The sequence below is a fragment of the Lichenostomus cassidix genome, chromosome 11 (assembly GCF_008360975.1).
Source record: "Lichenostomus cassidix isolate B80296 chromosome 11, HeHo_3.0, whole genome shotgun sequence".
Classification (NCBI taxonomy): domain Eukaryota; kingdom Metazoa; phylum Chordata; class Aves; order Passeriformes; family Meliphagidae; genus Lichenostomus; species Lichenostomus cassidix.
This window is the reverse complement of record NC_139492.1, coordinates 1,594,090-1,616,095: the sequence shown is the minus strand read 5'-3', so window position 1 is coordinate 1,616,095 and position 22,006 is coordinate 1,594,090. Positions and strand designations below refer to the sequence as shown.

Below are 22,006 nucleotides of genomic sequence, written 5' to 3'. Positions count from 1 at the left end.
TGATGATGACGATGATGATGATGGTGCTGGTGATGCAGTTTGCTCATCCCCAGTTGTGATGGTGACGGTGACGATGCCAAAGATGACAGTTTTGGTGATGATGATGATGATGATGATGACGATGATGCTGGTGAGGGCCCAGTTTGCTCATCCCCAATTTATGATGGTGATGATGATGATGATGATGATGATGATGATGATGATGGTGCTGGTGAGGGCCCAGTTTGCTCATCCCCAATTTATGATCACAATGGTGATAGTGAAGGCAATGATGATGACGATGACGATGATGCTGGTGAGGGCCCAGTTTGCTCATCCCCAGTTTATGATGGCAACACTGACCGTGTTGGTGAAGGCAATGATGATGATGGTGATGACAATAAAGATGATGATGACGGTGACGACAATGGTGCTGGTGACAGCCCAGCTCTCCTGTCCCCATTTTGTCCTCGAGCTGACCTCTGCGCCCCGCTGAGGTGGGGTAGGAGCCTCCACAAAGGCAGTGTATTCCATCCTTTAATTACTGCTGCAATCACAACACGGAGACGCTGTCAGTGAGAGATAGCTCGGCACCGCCGGCTGGGATCCTCGCCACTCGGGGCTTGTAACTAAAACTGCAGGATTAATTTGATTAATTGATAGAATTATTTTCCAAACTACTCTTTTGTTTATGGAGGCTTAAAATGCTTGCCGCCTGCACCCTCCTGGTGTGTTGCAGAGTGGAGATAAAGTGGCTGAAAATAATTAGTATGGCTTAATTTAGGGAAAAAAATAACCTCAAAAGAATTTTGCAGAAAATTTAAGGCGGCACATTTTACTTTGTTTTGGCAGGAAATATTATGGAGCTGGAAATGGGACTTTTATGTTTTCCCTGTGCTATATTTCACCAGGGCAGCAAACCTGCAGGGTGGAGGAGGAGGATTTCATGGCTGGTTGTTACCAGAGCTCTCCCACACCTCTGGATTCATCACCTGGGCACCTGGAAATGAGTCTCCTGGGAGCAGTGGAGCCCTGAGATGGGTGTAGGGACACCATCCCAAACCTGCACCTATTTTATTGAAGTCCAGGACACAAGTGATGCTCACCTTGGGTTCTCCCCAGGGAGGTATTGCCATCATCCCCACATCTCTGGGGGCTGAATTATTTAATTAATCCTTTTCCCCTCTAAATGTGAGTCTTTTTTCCCCATCCTCTCCTCCTGCTCTCACCCACATCCCACTCCCTCAGCCCCCTCATCCATCAGCTCCTCTGAGCTCCCTAAAGCCCCGGGGTTTGCTGAGTCCTGCATTATCCAGCAGCGTGTGTCACTTGGAAGATTGCAGGCCCCTGTCACCCTAATTCCAGCGAGGATGCAAAGCCAGGCAGCTTCTCCCTGCTGTGGATTAGCTCCCTGCTCAGCAGGGGCCAGCAGCACAGGGGGGCTCCCTGGGGACCCAGCACATCTGGGGTTCCCCACCCTACACCCCTCTGGGATATGGGGCCAGACTGCCCCATCCTCAGGGATGGACAACTCCAGAGCCAGCCAGGAGTGACAGGGAGGGTCTGATGGAAGGTGACAGAGCCCCTCGGGGGATTTCTTGGCTCCTTGCCACCACCCTAAAGTTTCCTCAAGCTGTTTGCCCTTCAACACCCCCCAAATCCAGCCAGCCTTTCTTTTCCCAACCCCACACCCAAGTTTCTGAGCTGGTGGTGCTTTAAGCCTCTCCATAAAGCCTGCAGGATAACGGGATCCACCATGGTTGTCACGCTGCGAGCAGGGGCTGAAGATTTAGAATTTTTTTTTCTTGCTTTTGAGTCAAATCTGGCCGTTCCTTGCACAGCAGGAATTTAAAGCCCAGCTCCCACCTTCCCCCCTGAGGTGTGTGACAGGGACCACACGCACCAGAGGGATCCTGCAATCCTCATGCTGGATTCATGCAGGAAAACCTGGAGCCCGGGGGGCTCTGCAGGGTGGGAACAGAAGCACAGGAGCTGTGCACCCCCATGGGATGCCATCCTGCCAGCAGTGATGCTCCTGCAGCCCAGTTTCACTGCCCAGTCCCCAGGGACTGGTTGGATTGCTCCTCTTGGGAGTTAGAGCATCATTCCTGTAGTGGGAGATCAGTAAGAGAGAAGGGGAAATAAGCACAGACACATCCCAGCCTTGGATTTGGGATGTGGGAGTTGCTCATCCATGCATTCCCATCTGGTTTCAGGAGCATCCAGCATCATTTGTGCCAGAGAAGGTTTAGGTTGGATGTTAGGGAAAATTTCTTCATGGAAGGGGTTGTCCAGCCCTGGCACAGCTGCCCAGGGCAGTGGTGGAGTCACCATTCCTGGAGGATTTAAAACCCACATGGATGTGGCACTTGGGGACATGGGTTACTGGTGGCCTTGGCAGCACTGGGGGAACAGTTTGGCTCAATGATCCTGGAGGTTTCTCAGGCCTAAATAATTCCACGATTGTGATTTGTTTTCATCCCAAACCCTTCCATGCTGCCACCACAGCTGCCGGGAGCCTGGAATTGCACAGCAGTGTCTCTGCACAGGACGTGCCCAAGCCGTGCCCAAGTCATGGAGGGACATGCCCAAGACGTGCCCAAACCGTGCCCAGGCTTTGCTCCTGCCATGTCCAAGCCATGTCATATCCATGTCATATCCGTGCCATCTCCGTACCCAAGCCATGGAGGACCCTGGGCTGCTGGCAGCCACCCGGGGCTGAGCACAGGCAGGTGACAAGTGGCACCCAGGGCCAGGTTGTGCTGCCAGCAGGTGGCAGGGCCCTTCTGCAGGTGGGGCATGGTGATGCCAATCCTCCCTCTTGGGTGAAAAAACCCCAAAATAGGACATTTTGAGGTGGAAAAATAGCTGGTTTTGGAGCCTTGGCAGACCGTGCCGGCGGGCAGTGCCACCAGCGGTCACTACGGGCACTCAGCCCTCTCGGGGGGCTCAGCAAAGCCCCCCAGGATCCCCCCAGCCATCCCCGAGCCCTGAAATCCGGCTGAGGCAGCGCCTTGGCTCTTCCCATTGACATTCCTGCGCCGCCACCTCCTCTCCCCGCGTCTCTAATAATATCAGCCCAGATTAATTGGCACTAATACAAATGTACACAGCTCCATAAAAAGATGTCACCTCGCTCACAATGGGGGGAACGGCTGCTCCCGCATTATCTCTGCTCTGCAGGCGTGTAATTCACTCCTCGGGAAAACACGCTATTTATTCGGCTCCCCTATAACAATCTCTCTGCAAACACCACGGGATCGGGAAGGGAGCGGGGAGACACCCAGCCCTGCCGCTGTCACCGGCGCCGTGACGCTTGTCCCCGTGCAGGGGCACCCATGGGTCCCCCAGGGGATGGGACAGCGGGATTTGGGGACATCCCCAGGCCGGGATCCAGCCCTGGGGTGGTGGTTCAGACTGCGGATTCTCAGGTCTGGGGAGGTCTGAGTGATTCTAAGGTGGTTCCAAAAAGGGGATTAAAGGGACATTGGCAAGGAATGTGCCAGGGGAAGGACTGCAACCTGTTTCCTTCGCTCCCCAGGGCAGGGCGGCACTGTGTGCAGCACCCACCGCTCCGGACAGGCTTTTTGGGGTCCCTCGTGGGTGTGACAATGTCCCCTCACCCCCTCAAGGGATGCTGCCACGGCTTCTTCCAGCACCAAGAGCCGGGGAGAGTCCCCATCCTCCCGCTGCCTCCCGGCGAGAGGAAATTTGGGCGCCTCGCCGGCGTTCGCTCACCCCCAGCCCCTCAAATCCACGCAATTAACGAGGCTGTGTTTAATTAAACGGCTGTCTAATTATCTCGGCGCAAGCAAACGCGCCAGGTAAATCCCAGGGGAGCTGCGGCGCGGCTGGAGGTGCCACGGAGGTGCCAGGGGAACGGGCTGGACCTGCAGTGCCCCCAGCCCCAAAACCCCGGGAGCAGAGCCGGGGGAAGGCTGGGGACCCCCGAAAGCGCTGGGGTGGATTTTGGCTCCCTGATGGAGTCAGAGCGGTCAGAGCAGAGCGCTGCCCGGGCCGGACCCGGCAGGGAGGGAAGGGAAAGGCTCTGGAAGCAGAGCTGCTGCCGGGAGGATGATGATCTCCAGGAAAGCAGCGATTCGAGGCCACTCGAGGTGAAAGGCGCCGCCAGGATCGTTTTGGGGGGTGGTCAGCAGAGCGGGGGACAGCAGAGCCTTGTCCTCAGCAGCATCTCCCTCCCTACACAGGTTATTTTCTCCCCCTGGATCTTTTCTTAATTCCTAACTTAATTTCTTTTGACATCCTCATTGCCGGTTTGACCTCTTTACTGGAATCATGTGCTGCTTAAAACTCATTATCCCACCATTGAAACAGGAAGTTAATTAAAAACCCTTTAAAAAAAGGAAAAGAAAAGGGGGGAAAAAGCACATCCCGTGTCCGGGGATAGATGGAGAAGGGATATGACCGAGCTGTGACGTGTCCCCACAGCCCACCAGCCCCTCCATTGACCCAAAAACTCCACAGTTATTTGGGGACCACCAGCCATCACCTCACAGTCCAAGATCAGCCGTGGCCAAGGTCCAGTTTGGGATTTTTTCACAGAAAACAGGGATTTTTTCACAGGAAAATATTGCCATCATGGATCCAAAATTGTGGCTCCTGTTTAATCCACATTTAGCCCCAAAATTGCTTCATGCTCACAGGTCACTTGGCTGGGATGCTGCCAGGGGGGACCAGAGCACCCCTAACCCATCCCCGGGGTGTCCTGGGGTGTCCCCCCACCCTGAGCCAGGGAGATGGTGACCCTGGAAGTCACAAGCAGGACATTTTGGACCACTCGTCTGGAAATGAGAAGGGTTTTCAGGGGTTGAGATCCCAAAGTGAGGCCCCGGGGACCCCCCGGAAAGGTTTGGGGGTTCCCATAAGAGGCTTTGAGACTCTGCAAAAGCTGGAGGGACCCCAGCGAGGGCAGTGAGGTCCCAGAGGGGTGATTGGTGTGAGCGTAGGAGCTTCCAGAGGGGACACGAGGGTCACTGGGGTCCCAAAGGGGAATTTGGAGAACCCCAAGAAGGGTCGGGGACCCCAAAGGGAGAGCTGGGGACGGTCAGGACGGATGGCAGAACCCAGAACGGGGTGTCGGCCCTAGCGGGGTGCGGTCACAGCCCCCGAGCAGGGGTGGAGCCTCCCGGAGCCCCGCGGGGTGTTGGGGACTCTGCGGATATCGCGACACGGAGCCCCGCAGGGATCGGGCCCCTCAGGCCACGCCCCCCGCGCCGTTAGCCACGCCCCCGAGCCAAGCCCCGCCCCGCCGGCGCGCGCCATCCGGTGGGCGTGGCCTGCGGGGGGCGGGGGCCTATGGGCGGCCGCGGCGGCAGGCCCGGCCCCGCCCCCCGGAGCGCTCCGCGGGTTTGATCCGGCGCGGCGCCCATTGAGAAAATCCCGCGGCGGCGGCGGCGGCTTCGCTCCGCCGAGCACGGCCCGGCCCCGGCCCGGCCCCGGCCCCGGCCCCGGCCCGGCCCCGCGGGCGGGCGGGCGGGCATGCGAGCAGCCGGGGGCCCGCCCGCCGCCACCCACCTGCCGCCCGCCCAGCCGCCAGCCGGGGCGCCGGGCTCGCCCCTCGCCGAGCGATGTCCAGGAGGAAACAGAGCAACCCCCGGCAGATCAAACGTGAGTCGCCGCTACCGGCACCCCTGCCCCCGTTCTGTGCCGTCTACGCGCGGCCCCCCCGTGTTTTTTTGCAGCACCCCTTCGGCGGCGGCTCTCCCTCCCCGGCCCCCCCGGTACTCCCGGGACCCACCCGGGACACGCCCGGCACGGCCGCGCTGGGTGCCCGTTCCCGCTACCGGCCGCTCGCCGGTTGCTCTCGGTCCCCGCCGCTTCCCCCCTTGCCGCGCCGCCTCCCCCCGCCAGCGCGGTGGCTCCGGTACCGGCTCCCGATGGGGGCCCCGATAAGGCTTTAAAATATTCCGTTCTGCAAGTCCCGTCCTGATAACATCGCTCTGTCGGGACGGCCTGAAATTGTGATCTTATCTCCCCCGCCTGCCTCCCATCCAGCGCCGGCAGCCGGGGCCAGGGGCTCCCCAAACCCCCCCGGGGCTCCCCGTCGCCTGCGGGCCAGCCCAGCCCTGCCAAGGGCTCCTCACCGCGGCTACCAGCCCCTCACCCTGCCAGGGGCTCTCCGACCCCCCCTCGGGGTTCTCCATCCGCCCTGGGGCACCCCAGCCCTGCCAGGGGCTCCCCACCCCGGGGACAGCACCCTGACCCTGCCAGGGACTCCCCTTCCTTCAGGAGCACCCCCATTCGCCTGGGCGCTGCTGGACCCGCTGTGCCATCATCCCATGGTGCTGTGCCGCCCTCCCCATGTGCCATCGCCCCTGCTGGCCACGCTGTCCTCGACCCTCCGCCCTGCCCAGTGGCCCCCCAAGTCCCGCTTTGCATCCCAGCCCAGGTGGGACGTGGCCGTGAGGAACCAGCTCAGGATCCCACGGGACTTTGGCCACATCCCTGGCTCTCCCTCGGCAATGGTGATTCCAGAGGGTTGTGCTGCCCACAGTCCAGCCCATCAGCCGGGCTCTTGTTTTGCTCCAGCGAGGATGGACCAGCGAGGCAGAGAAATCCTGTAAAGTGCTGGAAGTTTTTCGGTGCCGGGCTCAGCTTGGCTTTTCTCCTTCCTCTCCGGTGTGTGTGTGTCTGTTTTTTTCTTTCCCCCTCGAGTCGATGGAAGCTGGTGATAAGAGGGAGATGGGAGGATAGGGAAGGCTGGCCACCATGTGATAATCTACCTTTATCTTTCTCCTGAAATAATTGCAAGGCTGAGTTGCACCTACCTGTTTCCCTGCCTGGGGTGATTGCTCTGGTGATAACGCTCAGCTAGACTTTTACCCGGGGAGAGTTAAAAATAGTCCCAGCTGCCTTTTTCTTTCTTTCTCTTTTTTTTTTTTTTTTTTTTTTTTTTTTTGTGGGATAGTTTTCTCCTTTGGCTTTATCCAACTTCCGCGGCTTTATTTCGGCAAAAAGCCCTGCGAGCCCTGCCTGGGTGAGTGCAGCTCGTTAAACCGGGAGCGTTCCGACCGGAGCGAGCGGTAGCGCTGGAATGACGCTGCTCTCTGCGGGATTCTTGCCGCTGGTGGGATTCCCGATCCCAGCGCCCACCAGCGTGGACTTTACGGGGCAAACTGAGGCAGGACGAGGCCGTGGCAGCTCGGCCGGGCGGCGGCGGCTCCTCGTATCTCCTTCCTCTGCTGCTTTTCTGCAGAGATGTGAAGAAATGATAAAGTGGGAGGCTGATCTCAGGCCGCCGGCGATGGCCAAAACTGATTAAAAGCTGAGAGCTTGGAAGCCTTCCTGTATGTGTCAACATGAAAACAGTCATTAGAGACGGCGAGCGCGGCGAGAGCGCCCTGCCGCTGCTCCATCGGGGAAGGTATGCATGAATCAGGGCTCCGGTAACCAGACTCCTCTCATGTACAGACCGGACCTGTTTCCACAAAGTCTATCCTCCTTATCATCTCGGCTGGAGCATTAAAAACCTCCTCCAGATTGGTATCTGCTGATTTTATTTTCCTGGGTGACGCGATGTTCTCGCTCTGGCTTCGCCTTCTCTTGTGGGGTTGGGGTTTTGTTGTTTTTTTTTGAAGCCCGATGCGAGGCGCAGATTAAGGCTCGCGGGGAGATCGCCGGGAGAGCGGGCGATCGCCAGCAGAGATAAGACAAAGATCAGACACCGGACTATATTTAACCGGCTGCTTTAACCTTCCTCTTCTTCTTGCCTTTCCGGGCTGGAGCCGAGCAGGGATGGAGGGGCAGGGGGTGCCGCTCCCTCCCGGCCCCCCCGGCAGCAGCGGTGGCACGCGGTGGGGAGGCTTTGAAAGCCGATTGCATCGCGATGGTGGCTTTTGATAGCAGAGAAAACACCCCGCGCATCTCTTCCTTTCATTTTTGGGGGTTCCTGCCCGCAGAGGACAGTTTCTTTCCATCCCTGCCTGTACCACCAACCTCCCTGCAGCTGCTGCTGCTTTATGGGGTGGTTTATTTTTTTTTTCTCTCTCTCTTTTTTTTTTTTTTTGTGTGTGTCTGTCTTTTGTTCTGCTGGTAGATAGATGTGAGGGGCTGATAGGGAGCAGGAGCTGATCTCCAACCCAGATAGCCTGTTATATTTATTAACTTCAAACATGGGAGCGCGGGCGCCCAGCTGATGAGCGAGGCTCTGGCAGCTGCCGGTGCTTTCGCAGCGCCGGGTCCTGCGATGGGGGAGCCTGATAAGCGGGAGATTGATCTCATCGTGCTGATGTGCCTCCCCCTCCCTTGTTCTTTTAATACTGATTTTTTTTTATTATTTTTTTGTTCCTAAGCGAGCTGGAAGCCAGTGTTTTGTCATAGTTGCATGGGCCTGTTTGTGGTTATTTTTTTTTTCTAGGGTGTTTTTTTTTCCTTTTCCCTTTTTATTCTGCGCTCAGCTACAGTAGATCTGAGCTCCTGATAAGCACCGAGCCCCGATCTCCATCCTGATAGAGATTGCCAGGCTCGATAAGCATCACTTATCTCTCCCCACCAGACCGGAGCAGGATTCGCTACAACAACAAACACAGCAAAGAGGGGCAAAAGGGCTCCAACAATTTGTTCCATGGCAAATGTGATTAACGCAGGCACTTTAATTATCTGATGGGGGGCAGCTGCATGTGTGTTTTTATTTCTCAAGGTGGTGGGGTGGTTTTTTCCCCCCCCCTCCACGTGCTCTGTGAAACGAGCTGGGCTGAGAAGCCGAGCTCTCCCCAGCGCCTGTTATCGGCTGCAGATGTTGCATTAGTTTGATGAGAGCTTTGACTTTTTTTTTTGATGATTATCTCCCATTCTGCTCCGCCGAGCGAACGCATGGGCTGGGGTGGTGGGGGGGAGGTGAAAACACCGTCATATTTTTGCATGTGGATTTTCTTTAATTGCTATTAGATGGTGTCAGATAACGAGTGCGATCTGCGCTGTTAAAGCCGCCGTCTCTTGATGGGGTGTGTTGGGCTGGGTGGTTTTATTTTTTCCTTCCCTCCTGCACGCTCGGCTGCTCCGCAGTCCCGCGTGGGCTCGGCGGCGATGCCGGGGAGGGGTCGTGGAGCCGGGCAGGGGGTGGCAGTGCCTGTGGGGCCGTGGGAGCCATCCTTCCCGGGAGCTTGGAAAATTGCATTTCTTGTAAAGATGACAGTGGCCAACCCAGCGTCTATTTTTAGCGGCGGCGTGGTGAGCCGGTGGCGTGGGATGCTCCCGGCACGCCTCCTGCCCTCTCCTTCCCGCTGCCTTCCCTCCCTGAGTCGCTCCTTCCCTTTCAGGTGACTCTGTTTCAACCTCCTCTGCTCGCTGCTTGTTTTTGCTGCCTGTTTTTCCCTCAGCGCTCTGATGCTGCTGCACTTTTCCATCCCCGCCACCTCCGTGCCTCAGTTTCCCCATCCACGCCTCCGGGCCGGGGTGGGTGGGGGGTGTCTGGGGAGGGGTTACCCCGGGCTGTTCCGTGGGGTGGGAGGGTTTGCTCCCGGGATGAGCTCCCAAAACCGGTATTTTCTGCACATCCCGGGGGTTTCCTCAGCCTCTCATCCCCCCTGCATCCCACTGCTGGCATCCCGAGGGTGGCATCCCCGTGTCCCACATGTCTGCTACACCCACGGGCGCTGCCTGCCTGCCTGCCAACCCCTCCCCTCTTGTGCAAACACCCCGAGGCGTTTGCCAGCCCTGGCGCGGTGGCATCCGAGCGGCGGCGGCTCCTCGGAGCTGGCAGGGCTGCAGGTGGCAAAGCCCTGTGGCACAGCTGCCCCCGCAGTGGCTCTGCCCATGCCGGCTGTCGCTTGGGATGTGCCATGGGTGACATCGGGGGCTCCCTAGGCTGGGGACCCATCGTGGTGCCCACAGGTGGGGTGGGAGTGCCGCGTGGGCTGTGGAACTGGTGGGATTCCAGTGTGATACTGGTGGGATGCACCCGGCAGAACCCACCGTGGGGAGTTCTCCCAGCCATCCCCAGCTGTTTCCCGCCATGGACAAACCCCATTCGTGCTCAGTGCAGGGTCTGGACCAGCCTCAGGCGATGCTGGAAGAAGTTTCCCTCCTCTTCCACAGCCAGTGCTCCAGGTGTGAGCATCCCTTCAGGCCCCAGCTCTGGCAGAAGGGTTGGCACCGTGCTTGGCAGCTGGTGGCCAAGGGGACATCTCGGAGCAGGGAATCCTTTCCCCATGGATAATGGGGGAATGGATTCCCAGTGCCAGTGCCACCAGCCTCAAGCCCTGCCAGCCACGGGACACTTCATGGCTGTTCTATGTGGCTTCCCTCGATGCCAGGGAACCCTGCAGGCTGTTTGGGACCGTGCTCGGGGCAGATCCCAGGATGGCTCTTCCCGGCCATCCCCATGTCCGCAGCAGGCAGGGAGGATGAGGGGGATGCTCGGGGAGCGAGGGCTGGAGCCAGGCTGGCCACGGCAGCCACGAGCACAGCCAAACCAGTTCTGCCGAGAGCCCGGCGCACGTCCCTGCCGGTGCCGCGGCCGCGGGGCGGGAAGGGCTCTGGAGCCGCGCCGGCGAGGGAGGCTCTGCCAGGCGGCTGCTTCCAGGGCCCGTGGGCGCCAGGGCTGGGTCGGTTTTGTGTCTGCTGCCGCTCTTCCGCCTCCCGAGCCCCCGGGGGACGCCTCCGCGCCGTCCCCAGCCCGGGCACACCGGGCGGGCGCGGAGCCACGGCGATGGACTGTCCCTGGCATCCCGGGGAAGCCACCTCCGGCCGGGATTTGCACGGGATCCGAAGTGGCGAGGTTGGGCAAGGTCTTATTTTCCGTGGTGAATCACGAGGCCACCTAGCAAGCTGCAGCTTCGCCTTTGGCCAAGTTGCGATGCGGCCAGCTCGGCAATCAGGGCTTGGGAAGAAAGCAATGCTTTCCCCACGGGTGTTGCTGGAATTGTGCAAGGAGGCAGTGCCGTGGCACAGGTGAGCCCAGGTTCCTGGAGAGGGCCAGCCCTGGATCCCCTCGCTGGGGAGCCAGCAGAGCCACCTGGCCATGGCAGCATCCCAAAGGCATCACTGTGTCCAAACCCACTGGTGCAGAATCCCTGTGCTGTGTGACATTGCCAGCCCTGAGGGGACACTAACATCCCTGGGAAAGGAAGGGACAGCGCTGCCCAAAGCGGGAGCAGCAGGGCTGGGGATGGAGCTGCAGGGCCCTGCGTGGTGCTGGTGGATTTGGGGTCAAGCACAGCCACGCTGGCCAAAGGAAGAGGATGTTTTCCGTGCGTGCTCTCCGTCCTACTGCAAAAAAAACACGATCCGCCTTGGAAAACACTGGATGGGGCGTTGCTGTGGAGGGAAAACCACCCAGACCTTCCACAGAGGCACAGCCAGGGCTGAGATCCCATGCTGCCTGGAGAGAGGGATGTGAGCAGAGCAGCCAGGAGGATGGCAGGAGCGAGGAACCTGGAGCTTTTCGGGATTCTCCATTTAGGAAGATAAAATGGAAAAGGTCTCTGTGCCACCCCTCCACTGCACTGCACCTCTGCTCCATGCCGAGAGCATGGATTTTTCTTCCTGTGGGGCCAAGATTCAGCTCCCCCGCTTTGGAGAAGAGCAGGAATAGGAGCAGGAGGCCAATATCTCCTTTTTTTTTCTGCGCCACATCCCATGACTGCTTTTGCTGCCTGACTCAGGGCTTTTGGCCGGGCTGTGTCCCGCTGCTCCTTTTATCAGGAAAGTTCAAGTGTTTCGGGGGTAATACAGTTCCCTCTTCCGATGGCTGCCCGGCAAAGGCTCCACATTGTTCCTGCAGCAACATGTTTTTTTGGAAGGGCTGAAATGCCGAAAGGAATGTAACTGCTGACCTTGGGCTGCAGTGGGGTTAAGGAGTGTGTGCCTATGAGTCACTCCAGATAAGAGCCTTCCACGGCTTTTTTCCTCCAAAATAATTCTTTATCTCCTCTTTCTCACATCAACATATTTTCTTGACATCTCCCATTCGATAGCGCGTGGAGGAAATGTGCTCCTCTAATTTGTTCATCTGATGAAATGTAGATCCATTGTTTTCCCTCGGCCTTGGCCAGCCGGCAGCATGACCCCAGGATTTGGGGATGTGCCACCAGTCGGTGCACAGGACTTGGGGATGCTCTGTGGGGTTGGTGGAGCTTTGGGAATGCTCAGCAGGGCCATGGCCTGGAGATTTTGGGGTCGGTGCGTGGGGTTTTGGGGATGCTCGATGGGGTCGGTGCCTGCAGCTTTGGGAATGTTTAGGAATGGTGATTGTGGTTTTGGGGATGCTCGGTGGGATCAGTGCCCAAGGGTTTGGGGATGTGCCTTGAGGTCAGTGCCTGCAGTTTTGGGGAGGCTTGGTGGGGGCAGTGTCCAGGGATGGTTTTTTGGGATATTTGGCACCGTGTACTTTGGGGATGTCTGGCAGAGTCGTTGCCTGTGGCTTTAAGGATGTCAATGCCCAGGAATTTAGGGATGCTTGAAGGAGTTGTTGCCTGGGGCTGTGGGAATGTGCCTCACAGTCCGTGTCCAGGGCTTTTGGGTGCTCAGCAGGGTCAGTCCTGAATATTTGGGAAGGCACCTTGGGATGGTACCCAGGGTTTTGGGATGCTCAATGAGATCAATACCTGGGGTTTTGGGATACTTCTCTGGGTCAGTGCCCAGGGCTTTGGGAATGTGCCTTAGGGTCAATACCCAGATCTTTTGGGATGCTCGATGGGGTCAGTGCCTGTAGCTTTGAGACTGAACCTTTGGCTTTTGGGGATGCTCCTCCAGGACAGCACCCAGGACTTTAGGCATGCAGGAGCAGCCGGGAGAGCATCCATCCCCAGCTCAGGAGGAAAAGCCGCTTTTCCCTCCCCTCCCTGCTCCAGCGGGAAGTTTGGCCGCTCGCTCTCTTCTCCGTCTCCCAGCCGAGGCCTCTCATGCTACTCGCAGCTCCTATGATAATGCGGAAAGTTGAACTGGCCCCATTACTGCGCTGCGATGGTTGCCGCGATAAGAGCCCGATAATGGCAGCGATAGCGGCAGCTCGGTAGCCAATGGCTCTGCCGCTCCTCCCATTAACATTCCCCACCACGGCCGGGCTCGGAGCTGCCTATCTGCTCTCCATTTCCACTCCTCCGCTAGATAAGAATGGAAATACTGACTTCATAGCTCACTGATTAAAGTGTCTGGATTTCTTGATAATACACAGATAAATTATGTTTTTCAAAAAGAAGGTAGGGAAGGGAGTGCGAGGGGAGGGAAAAACCTCCAGTCCATTTTTATTATTTTTTTTTTTTTCTTCCTTCCCTCTTTCTGGCCGTGCCCTGGGAGTTGGGTTCTTGCTGCTCCCAAATGCCCTTCCCAGCCTGTGCCCGGCTTGGCAGCAGGAGGGCAGAGCCCTGTGAGGTGACCTCAGGAACAGAGGGGCAAAGGATTTTTGGGAGCCACGTGGATGGGGTGTATGGACACCCAGTCCCATCCCTGTGCTGGGAGGGAGATGCTGTTCTGGATCCAGGGATCTGTTCCCATCTCGGGGAGGCTGGGCTGTGCCAGCTGTGCCACGTGGCAGGATCCTGCTGCTGGCTGGGACATCTCAGGTGGCATCTGTCCCCAAGCTGGCAGGACCCAGGGATGCCTGGGAAGCATCTCCATTTCTATATCCATCTCTAGCCTGAGTCTTGCTGCTTCTATTTCAGGATGCTGCCCTGGATACCTTGGAAAAACCTCATCCCACTGCCCCATCCATGCTTAGCTCCTTGACTTTCCTCACTCATCCCCTCTGGAGCAAACAGAGCTTCCAGACTTTTTGGTTTGGGAAAGGTATCGACCACGAGCATCTGAGTTTGTTTCATCTAAATATAAAACTAAAGAGCAAACAGTATAAAGTTCATTTTTTAATGTGCTGCCCCATTCCAGTTGGGCTGCTCTCTTTATTTTTTTTAGGGGAACTGTGATAAAAAGCAGAGATAAAGCCAGGACTGTTTTGTGTAGGAGTCGGTATCTGCGTTATCTATCTCCCTTTTTCACTCTCCGAGCAGCTCTGTTGTTTTTTACTCTTATCTCGCTCCACCAAAATGCCAAGAACAGGAAAAAAAAAATTAGAAAAAAAGAAAGAGAAAGAGGCAGCGCAGGCACGTTTGCACCGAGCGAACTCGGCGTCCACGGAGCCGGGCAGGAAGGGCTTGGAGTTTGGAGGAAGAGGAGGGTTGGGGTGCTGGGTGAAGGCAGTGAAGGTTTTTTGGGCACAGTGCTGTCTCAGGGGTCTCCATGTGCCAGGCTCAGTGCCAGCTGCTCTGAGATGGGTGACCCAACCTGGTTGTACCCTCTGAGGGTCCTTCCATGGGATTGCCTCAGTGTTCCCTGGAGTGATCCAGGATGGCACCAGGAGCTGGGATCGGGCACCCTGTGGGACTGGGAGCAGCAGGGACATCCCAGGCGCAGCATCTTTGTTGATGTCCCCATCCTCATCCCCATCCTTGCCCCCATCCCTTTGGCCTTGTTGTCACCCAGGGCTACCATGGACTGAAAGGCTTAGGGTGACACTGAAAACCATCCCTGTTCCCTTTCCGTGGCTTTTGGGAGCGGGATGGGCCTGGCAGGACCTGGAGCTGCTTCCCACGGGAAGGGGAATGGCTCCACTCGGCATCTCCAGGGTAATTTGTCGCTAGATTAGCCCAGAGCTTGACCTCTGTCCTCACTGTCACCTGGTATTGATGTGCTCAGTGCACTGCCTGAGCATCCCCACCCCCAGCCATTCCCGGCTGGAATGCCTTTATTCCAGGTGGGAGAAGTATCCAAATTGAGGGGTTTTCCCCAAAAAAATGCCCTTTGGCAGGGAGCAGTGGTGACATGCTTGGAGTCTGATCTTCACAGATGGAATTCCTTTCCATGTTGTGTTGTTCCATCCAGCTGCTCCCATGGATCACCATGGGATAAACACCTCAAACCGCTCTGGGATGGGGTTTGGATGGAGGACAGCTCCAGTCCCCCCAGGAAGGACCAGTCCCTCTCTGCTGCTCTCACCAGCTGCCTCAGTTTCCCCGAGCAGCCTCTGCTGGCTCCGTGTCCTCTCCAGCCGGGAGTTCAGGCCCACGTTCAGCGCATCCCTTCTCCCGGCGCGATCCCATCCATCTGCTGCTCCAGGGACGGCTCCATTCCACTCTCTCCTCTCTCCAAATCTATCAGGGCCTTATCGAGCCCATCTGAAACCTAAAGTCACTCCATTGTCATTGTCCCCGGATCTCGTTCCCCTCCCTCGCGCGCGGTTGATCCGCCGGCCGCTCCTGTTGGGAATGGAGCCCCCGGAGCGCCCCAATCTCCCGGGATCTCCCGCAGGTTTATCGGCCCATCGGAGCCGGGGCTGGCGGGGCTGGCGGGGCCGGAGCTGGCGCCGCTCGCCGCTGATAAAGTTCCAGAGTTCAGGCAGTGATGAATGTTCAGTAACTGCACCCGCCGTGATCCCGCCTGCGCTTGGCAGCGCCGCAGCCCCGGCTGAAACCAATCCCTCCCCTATCAGCAGCACTGCCTCGGCCTCCCCCTGCCTCTGCTCTTCCTCGGGGGGCTCCCCTGGGGCTCTGTCCCAGGGATGGCCCCAGAATCGTGGAATGGGTGCATGGGAAGCTCATCCGCTTCCAGGGTAAGGATGCCTTCCCTAGAGCAGGTTGTGGTGGGTGGGGCGGAGCAGCTTCCCATCCCATCCCATCCCATCCCATCCCATCCCATCCCATCCCATGGTGGGAAATCCCACCCTTCCCAACACCTCCATTCCCACCCTGTTCTTCGTTCCCCTCCTGGAAAAATGAGGCCTATGTATATTGTGAATTTCATAATGGTAAATTTAATAATTACTGTAAATACCACCCCATGAGCAATAGCAGCATCGCCCACCACCTCCATTCCCCCACCATCCTTGATTCCTCTCCTGGATAAATTAGGCCTAATAGATTATAAATTTAATAATATTAATTATTATAAAACCCCTCATGAGCAGTTGGAGCATCTTCCCCATCAAGAATTACAGCATCACCCAGCACCTCTGTCCCCTATTCCCCTCCTGGATAAATTAGGCCTAAATACAAAAAATTGATAATTTTATAAATGTAATTTATAAATTATTATAAATATCCCCCATCAGCAATGACAGCATCCCCACCACCTCCTGGATAAACCAGTAATAATTTAACAACAAATCATGATCAATACATTCCAAATCCCCCCTCCACCTTCCAACTCCCCAACCATATTTTTTTTCCCTTGCCCTTTTCCCCCAGGGCACCACGGGCAGGCTTGGGGTGACTTTTATCAGGGGGTGATGGAGAAGGGCCCCAAATTGGAGATAAAGCCCCCTGGGGCCGGCCTCGGGCACTATCAGCTCCACGCATGGGGCTGATCTTTCACGGGGAGATATCCATGGGAAGAACCCAACCCTGGGATGCTGCAGCCAGCCTGATAGGGGACAGGGTTGATTTGTGCTCAAAAAAGCCCCTTTTCCTCCCAAACGGCAGGAATTTACAGGAATTTAGTGCAGCATCACCCTAGGGAAGGGAAAATCCATTAACAGGACCTTTGAGGACCAACATCCACCGAAACCTAGTTATCCCAGCTCGGCATTCCCAATCCGCAGGGAACGGCGGGAGCAGCCGAGGTCGTTGGTAAAACAAACATCGGTTCGTCCCGGGGAGGAATTGGGTGAGAAGATGGGCGGCTGGCCCATCAGATACCGCAGCCGGGATTTGCAGCCCAGGCTGCTCTCCGGGTGTTTCTGGCTGCGGGGTGAGCATGGCACAACCAGCTGAGACCCTGGGGAATCCCGGCAGGGGACACATCCCACCGAACCTCCAGGGATGGCTCTGCAGAAGGAGGAACTGGGAATGGCTCCAGGAGCATCTTTCCCTAAGGAATGGCAGCCTGTTCCTGCAGCCCTTTGCTCCTGGCTGCGTGATCTGGGGGGAAATGAGGTGATTTAGGGGCAGATGCCTGAGTGGAATTTCCCACGTTTGCAGCATGAGGTGATGGAGGAGCATCCTGTTGATGCTTCGGGCATCCCAAGACCTTGCCCTCCTGCTTTTGGGTTGGCTTTCTTCATTGTTGTTATCATTATTGCTGTTGTTGTTATTGTGGTTTCTTAATTGGAAGAGGATTGGAGAAGGATGAGGAGGAGCTGGAAGGGTGGAGAAGGGATCCTCCATTCCCTTCTGGAATATCCCCTGGCACAGCTGGGATGTCCCCCCTGTCCCCTGCAGTGACACCCTGGAGCCAAGGCTGAGCTTTGAGGTGCCTGGGAGAAGGTTTGGGATTTGAGGCCGCACGGCTCCAGGCTCTATCCCTCATTCCCTGGCTCCTGGAGCCTTCCTTGGACTCATCCCCTGCCCAGTGGGACTCGGAGGAATTTTTATTTTTAGAAATAAGGATCACAGGATCCCAGAAGGGTTTGGGTTGGAAGGACCTTAAAGCTCATCTCATTCCTCCCCCTCCACAGGCAGGGACACATTCCATTAGCCCAGGTTTCTGCGAGCCCCATCCAACCTGGCCTTGAACGCTTCCAGAGATGGGAATTGGAAGAAGCTGGATGGGAATTTTTATTTAAATTCGTATTTAAAAATAAACACTTGGACCTGACTGCATCGCCGAGCGCCAGCCGGCAAAGGCAGGTTGCCACCAGCCTGCACGTGTTCCTGATCCAGGACCTGCTTTCCACCACGGGAACTCCTCCTCCTCTTCCTCCTCCTCCTCCTCCTCCTCCTCCCTGCTCCAGAACCAGTGGGAAAGTCTGTGGCTGTTGCTATTTTCTATCTGTTATCGAGGCCTCTTATCGCTTTGCTCTTGTCTCCGTGCTGGCTCTCCGAGCGCCCAGGGTCTCGCTCTTGGCAGCCTGGAAAAGTTCCCCCCTCCTCCTCCTCGATTCCCTATATTCTTTTGCCTTTTATTTAATTTACCAGCTAAGCACAAAGAATCAAGAAAAGCTTTATTGTTCCTGTGCTGGGAGAACCTTAATTGGAGCGCAGTGATCAAATCATTACCTGGATAAGTCAGGGTTTCCCCGGGAATGCCGACCCTCATCCCCAGCCCTGCTGACTTGGGCACATTGCCTCGGCTTCCTGCAAGTTTTTAGAGTCACTGTAAATTTTTTTTTTTTTGAGGAAAAAAGAAGAAAAGAGAGAAAAAAAAAAAAGAAATCCTTGCTCATTATCAATAAAAAAAAGAGGGAGAAGGAGGGAGGGAGAAGAGTTAATCGTCGGAGCGGAGTATCTTGGAAGGGAGCGTTTTTTGGCTCTTCCCCTCTCTGTAAAACCAGCCTCAGTAATTCAGTTTTAAAGCATGAAAAAAGGGAGTTGATGAAATTCCACTATCAGCACTGAACCAATATGCAAAATATCTCGCCGAGAATCAAATAGCTATTATGTTTTCATTTCCATTTCAGCGTATTTGCTTAATGAAGAATAGACAGATCAGGCCAGCCGAGGGAGGCTGTGTGCGGTGATAACTGTGCAGGGCTCCCAGCAATCCCGGGCAAGTGACGCTCCTCTCCCTGCTCCCTCTCCCTCCCTAGCTTTTTTTTTTTTTTTTCCCTCCTTTTTTCCCCTTTTTTTGCATTTTTTTCCAGTGGTTTGTTTAACCCGCGCAGCTGGGAGAGCCGGCGGAGCATCCCTGGGGATGGAGGGGGAAGGGGATGCTGCAGGGGGGTTGGGATGCAGCCAGGGATGATCCCATGATGCTGGGATGCTGCTGGCCACCCATGGGTGCTGGGTGACACTGTGGTCCCCAAACCCCTGGTTTTACATGGCTGGATTTATATGCAGCATCCCCATCTTCCCCTGTGCCTGGGAATGTTCTGGGGTGGGATGTGGGATGCATCCAGGGGCTGTGTGATGTGATTCCAGGATGCTGTTGGCCACCAATCATCCCCATACCAGCTTTGACACGGTTGGATTTATATGGAGCATCCTCATCTTCCTCATGGCTGGGCCTCAGTGTTTTGGGGTGGGATGTGGGTGGTCCCAGGCTGCATCCAGGGACCATGGTGAGGTGATTTTGGGGTTCTGTTGGTTCCCCATCATCCCTGTAGGCACAGGATGGCACTGTGGTACCCAAACCCCATCTGGATTTATATGGGGCATGCCCATCTCCTTCCTGGTGGGAAATGGGTATTTCAGGGTGGGGTTTGGGTCATTCCAGGGTGCATCCAGGGACCATGGTGATGTGATTTTGGGATTCTGTTGGTTCCCCATCATCCCTGTGGGCACTGGGTGACACCACAGTTCCCAAACCCTGGTTGGATTTGTATGGAGCATCCAGTTGGATTTATATAGGGCATCCCCATTTCCTTCCTGGTGGGAAATGGTTATTTCTTGGTGAGGTTTGGATCATCTCAGGGTGCATCCAGGGACTGCAGTGATGTGGTATTGGGGTGCTGTTGGTTCCCCATCATCCCCGTGGTCACTGGGTGACACCACAGTTCCCAAACCCTGGTTGGATTTGTATGGAGCATCCAGCTGGATTTATATGGAGCATCCCCTCTCCCTCCTGGCTCAGGATGGATATTTTGGGGTGGGATATGGGATGCTCCAGAGACCATGGAGAGGATGCTGCTGGCTACCCATCATCCCTGTAGGCCGTGATGCTGTGGTACCCAAACCCATCCTGCCTCCTGCTGTTCCAGGGCAGGATGTGGGTGGTCTCAGCACCCCGGGGTGGGTGCCACATGCCCTCCTGGTCCCACCCACCCCTTCCCAGCCCCATCCACCCCTCCCTGGGCAGGCTGGAGGTGCCAAACCCCGGCGCAGGCGAGCGTCGGGTTAACTTTATCAGAAGCCCAAGAGCCGTGAAGGCGTGAAGGAAGAAATTAGCCTAACAATGTTTCATTTACAGCGGGAGAAACGATTTGTTAGCTGGCGATTGTTTCTGAATATTATCAGAGCCTTTTTAATTGTGCTGGAACTGAAATTAGCAGAATTAGAATAAATTGCCTTCCCTTCTCCGGCAGCCTCTTTATTCACGCTCATTGTTGTGTGCTTTGTATAGATTATGGGCTCTTTGTTCTGCTGCTGTAAATATACATGCCTGGAGTCACGGCGAGCAGCTGAGGTCTGCAGACGGGCTGGCCCTGCTCCGATCCCCCCGTGATCCCCCTGGTCCCGGGCAGCCCCTGGCACCGCGGCGTCGTGTGGTGACAGCCATGTGTGCCACCGCTGCCGGGCCTTCCTTGCTGCTTGGGGATGCTGCATTGCCATGGAAACGGCCAAACGGGATGGCAGAGCTGAGGGGTGTCCCCTGTGTGAACCCCCTTTGCGCCCTGTTTGTCACCCCTGCAGCATCATCACCCTCTGTCAGATGAGGGGTGGTGGGGATCCTTTCTTGGGGTCTCTTTTGGGGACAGCTGACACCACATCTGTGTTCCCGTGGTGCACGGGGACCCCATTGCTGCCAGGCTTGTTGCCCACAATGCCTCAGGGAGGGGACACCCGGGCCACATGCCCAGACATGCTGGGCCACAGGGATGGCTGGGCAGGGACTGTCCCTTCCTTCCCGTCTATTCCCGTGGGGCATTTCGTCCCAGCACCCTGATTTCCCAACTGGGGAAACCTGCTGGGGTCTTTTCCCTCCGGTTGTCCCCTGCTAACCTCCCTGTGTGTGTTCCTGCAGGTTCCCTGGCAGCGATGGAGGAAGGCGAGGATGTCCCAGTGGGGGACAAGAGCCCCTCGGAGAGGGACGGGGCCACCTCGGACCGCGAGGGTTCTGCTGAGCGCGACACCTGCAGCCCCCCCGGCAGCGAAGGTGAGCTCTGGGGCTGTCCCTGCTGTCCCCACACCATGGGGACAGGCTCTGCCACAGGAGCAAGCTGCTGGGCATGGGCTCTGCTGTGTTAATTAGCTAATGAAGCAGCCTGGCCATCCCTCGGAGCTGCTGGGTCAGTAACAACCCTGTGTCCCTGCAGGGTTCCATCCCTCTGGCTGGGGGCAGGACAGCCCAAGCTTCCCAGTCATGACCCTTGGGGTATAAAGTGACCCCCTTGCGGTGTAGAGTCACACAGTTTGGGGTACAAAGTGACCCTTCCCAGGCATGTGAAGTGACCCCTTAGGTGCAAAGTGACCCTTCCCCCTCCCTTGGGGTGCAAAGTCACATCCCTCAGGGTGCAGAGCGTCCCATCCCAGGGGACAAAGTCACATCCCTTGGGGTACAAAGTCACATCCTTGGCAGCACGAAGTTCCTCTCCCCGCCCAAGACGCAAAGTCACGTCCCTCAGGGTGCAAAGTTCACCCTCCCAGGGGACAAAGTCACATCCCTCTGGGTACAAAGCGATCCCCCCAGGGTGCAACGCAGCCCCAGAGGCCACGGGTGGTGGCACTGGCCGTGCCACGGGTGGGCTGGGGGCACAGGGCCGTTGGTGTCACCGTGCTGCCCACGCAGCCGCCAGGCTGCCGCCGTGCCCAGCCGTGCCGCGCCCCAAAGGTGGCTGCGACTCAGGGCCGGGCTGAAACAGTCCCAGATATCCTTTAAGTTCCTTCCTGTGGAGGTGGGGGCAAATCCCAATCAGTTAATGTTTGCAGTGCCCTTTGAGATAACCGCGCCGGGGCAAGGCTGCGCCACCTCCCCGAGCTGCAGCTCCCGGCAAACCCCGCTGCTCCAGCCGCTGGGACTGCCCGAAAAGTGTCCCCAAAAGCAGGGTGGCCAGGCCACGATGCACCAGGGATCCACACCAGCTGGATCTCAGGGCTGAGATCACCTGGGAGCTGGGACAGGGAAGGTGACCTGAGAGCTGGGGCAGGGAGGGACCCTGATAGTCGAGATAGGGAAGGGACCCAAATTGCTGGGACAGTCAGGAACCCCTTGGGGCAGGGAAGGGACCCTGAGAGCCCCAGCAGATGAGGTAGGGAAGGACCCTGATAGCCAGGGCAGCCTTGATAGCTGGGATATGGGGACAGGGAGAGACCCCAATAGCCAGAACAGGACGGGACCCTGATAGTTGCAACAGGGAGAGAGGGCAGGGAGTAGACCCTGATAGTGGGAACAAGGAAAGACCCCAATTTCATGGAAAGTACCCCAATACCCAGGGCAGGGAAGGAATCCTACAGCCAAAGCAGGGAAGGGAACCTGATAATCA

The 22,006-nt window shown here is 56.9% G+C and overlaps 1 protein-coding gene across 1 annotated transcript in view; it reads left to right on the top strand.

Moving 5' to 3' along the window:
• The first annotated feature begins 5,372 nt into the window (after positions 1–5,372).
• The window catches only part of ZFPM1 (zinc finger protein, FOG family member 1), a 34,118-nt gene continuing 17,484 nt past the window's right edge, over positions 5,373–22,006 (top strand). The window contains exons 1-2 of the mRNA XM_085071377.1: positions 5,373–5,607; positions 20,548–20,679. Of these exons, the coding sequence (XP_084927503.1) occupies positions 5,568–5,607; positions 20,548–20,679 (172 nt within the window). The 5' untranslated portion in view covers positions 5,373–5,567. The remainder of the gene's footprint in view (positions 5,608–20,547; positions 20,680–22,006) is intronic.